General features: G+C 58.5%; 1 protein-coding gene across 2 annotated transcripts in view; it reads right to left on the bottom strand.

Annotated features, from left to right (window-relative positions):
• Zfand3 (zinc finger AN1-type containing 3) overlaps positions 1–207 on the bottom strand; it is a 216,030-nt gene extending 215,823 nt beyond the window's left edge. For both annotated transcript variants that reach the window (XM_055607204.1, XM_055607203.1), the window contains exon 1: positions 47–207. In XM_055607204.1, the coding sequence (XP_055463179.1) occupies positions 47–117 (71 nt within the window). In that variant the 5' untranslated portion in view covers positions 118–207. The remainder of the gene's footprint in view (positions 1–46) is intronic.
• Between the last annotated feature and the right edge of the window lie 2,833 nt (positions 208–3,040).

The raw sequence follows: 3,040 nt of genomic DNA on the forward strand, positions 1-3,040 counted from the left end.
CCCCCCCCCGGAGCCCGGGGCCCGCGCCCCTGCCCCCACCACTTACCCCCAGAAGCCGCAGGGACAGCGAGGCGGCAGGCTGGGCGCTTTGCTACGCTCGCTCCCGGCGTCTCCCATGGCGCTCGGCGGCGGCGGCGGCGGCGGAGCTCGGAGGCGACGGCGGTGGCGGCGGCTGAGCCCGGGCCCCGCTCGAGGGGAGCGGAGGCGGCGGAGGCGGCGGCGGCGGCGGCGGCGGCGGCGGGGGGCGCGGGGCGGGGGGAGGGGGAGGGAGCGGGCGCGCAGGCGGGCGCGAGTCCGGGACTCCGAGCCGGGATTCCAGGCCGGTCAGCTGGAGGCGGGCGGCACCACTCGGCCGGCGGGGCGGGGGGGGGGCCGGGGGGGGGGCGGGGGGGGGGGACGCTGCGGAGGAGGAGCTGGGGCGAGCGGGCGAGGGGGGACCCGGCGCCCTCGGCGGCTCTCTCCTCCGCGGTCCGGCCACGGCGCGGGCCCGTGCGGCGACGCTGGAGGGCTCGGGACCGGGTGGGGGACGTACCCGAGGCCCCCGCCGGCTGTGCAGTCGCAGCGGCCGGCTGTGACGCCCGCCGCCGCCCCCCACGCTCGCTCCGTAATCGCCTCCCCCCCCCCCCCCCCCGCTAGACGCCGCTGACCGGACAATGGCCGAGCCGCCCCCCTCCCCTCAGAGGACACCCCTCCCGAGGCGGCGCGATGGTCTCGCCCGGGGGAGCCGCCGCCGGAGGCGATCAGCTGGGAGCGGGGCGTGCCACTTTGTTCGGCGCCCCCGAGGCCGGGCGGCGCGTGCTCGGGCGGCCTCCCCGAGCGAGCGGCGCCCCGACCTCCGCCGGGTACCCCACGCCCCCGCCTGAGGCAGGGCGCCCGCGTTAGGGGCCCGCGGGGAGCGTCGTCCCCCCCCTCGTCAAGCAAATGGTACGTCCCGAGCGGGCGGGCGAGGGACGGGGATTAGTTGTTCGGGGTAAGTTGGGTCGGGCCCCGGGCGGCGGCGCATGCGCCCGAGGCCGCGGGGGCGAGCCCGGAGGAGGGTGGAGCCGTTCCAGACCCGGAAGTTGGCCGGTGTCCGCTGCTGTCGGCCTGGGTCTGCCACTGCTCGCCCTCCCGGCGGGCGCTGTGAGGCGTCTCTCCCCACCCTGCCGGCCCTCGGAGGACCTCCCCTCCCGTTTGCCCCACTCCCACCCCGCTCTTCCGGTGCCGCCCGGAAAACTGGCCCCGTCCCGGCCTCAGCGAGTTTCTGTAAAATGTATGCACACAACCTCGGCGGCGGAGGGAGTGTTTCACCCCGCTCAAGTCCTCAATCTCACAGTCCCAAGACCACTCCCGGTGTCTTGATTTGGAAGACCTTACGACTCCCTGGACGAACATGGTTGCTTTGGGGAAGAGACTGGACTTCAGTGGCCAAAGAAACTTGAGCCGTTGAAAGAATCCTTTAGTGTTGCTTATCTGTGCTCATGAACAATTTCTGTTCTCCAGTCAGTGGTAACCAGAATAGTCCCACTGTTCTGATCACTAATTTTAACACACACACACACACACAAACTTACACCAGAACCCCTGGACAAGTAAGCTGGCGTGTGGGTTTTGGAGCCAACTTGAAAGTCCAAAACGTCCAGGAAAGCTACCGTGTACCCTCTGAACCCCATGGGCATCCAGCCTCAGAGAATATTCTTAGATTAACTTTATTATCAATGGTACTTTTCCTTTCCTTTATATCAGCTTGTGCGTTCTCTGCATGTTAAGACTGGCATCCATTCGCTTGCTCTCTAAACTTACCAAAGAAAAACAAAACAAGGATAACATTGAGTTTATAATCCTTGGAAGGATGCTACTGAGGGTGAAGACAATGTAAAAATTAAGACATTTCATTCCACCATTTAATTCTGATTTTGTGAACTTTCACATGCCTTCAATAGAACTACTTTTGTCAAAAGTGCATAGTGGTGCATGCACAGGCTGGCAGATTTCTGTGAGTTCAAGACCAGCCTGGTCTACGTCATGAGTTCCAAGATAGCCAAGACTCCATAGAGAGACCATGCCTGGGGGTGAGGGGGAACACATACAGCATTCCTCATTCTCACTGGATTCATGTTACCCTTAAATTTTCCCTTGAATTGACATGTAATTGCCACACGTAATGAAAGACAGCCCTTGAGTGTAACGGAATGAATTAAGTCCCTCACACACATCTTGATGATCGTCTTTTTCTGTGTAGAAAAGAAAACCCAAAGGAAAGTTAGATGTAAAAAGTATTTGTCATCTGACAAACTGGTTGCCTGTCGGTCTGCCACTAAATTCAGCAAGCATTTATTGAGTACCCACCTTATCTACAGAGCTAGTTCTAGGAAAGCCAAGGCTACACAAAGAAACCGTCTCAAACAAAGAAACAAAAAACCCAGTGTGTGTGTGTGTGTATTCCAGTTTCCAAGGAAAAGAAACTGGTCAGCCTAGTTTATATCAGGTTGTCAGGCTTTGGTCCTATGTCACCTTCTGCCAATGTATCGGTGTAGTCAGGCTGCCAAAGACGCATCCTGGGGGGGGGGGGGGGTCGGTTCTCAAGAGGATCACTTGAGCCAGGCTCATGGCGGCACATACCTTTAATCGAAGCACCTTGGGAGTAGGTTCAGTCAGGAGAAGCTCTGAGTTTACGGCCAGCCTGATTTGTACAGGAAGTCTCAACCCAGCCAGGGCTACATAGTGAGAGACCTGTCTATAATGTTTTGTTTGTTTTTTGTTTTTGTTTTTGTTTAATTATTGCAAGGCTGGAAGGATTGCTCAGTGGTTATAAGAGCACTGACTGTTCTTCCAGAGGACCCAGGCTTAATTCCCAGCACCCACATGGCAGCTCACAATTGCCTGTAATTCCAGTTCTAGAGAATCTGGAACCCTCACACTGATGTACATGCAGACAAAACACCAATGTATGAAAGAATAAACAAAATACTTTTTAAAAGAAGCTGTACAAAAAAAATCATTGGGGGAAAAAAAAAGGATCAGTTGTCTTCTTGGGAAAGGTCCCAAAAGGTGTGTCCAG

This window comes from Psammomys obesus, unplaced genomic scaffold (assembly GCF_907164565.1).
Source record: "Psammomys obesus unplaced genomic scaffold, mPsaObe1.curated_primary_1811, whole genome shotgun sequence".
Classification (NCBI taxonomy): Eukaryota; Metazoa; Chordata; class Mammalia; order Rodentia; family Muridae; genus Psammomys; species Psammomys obesus.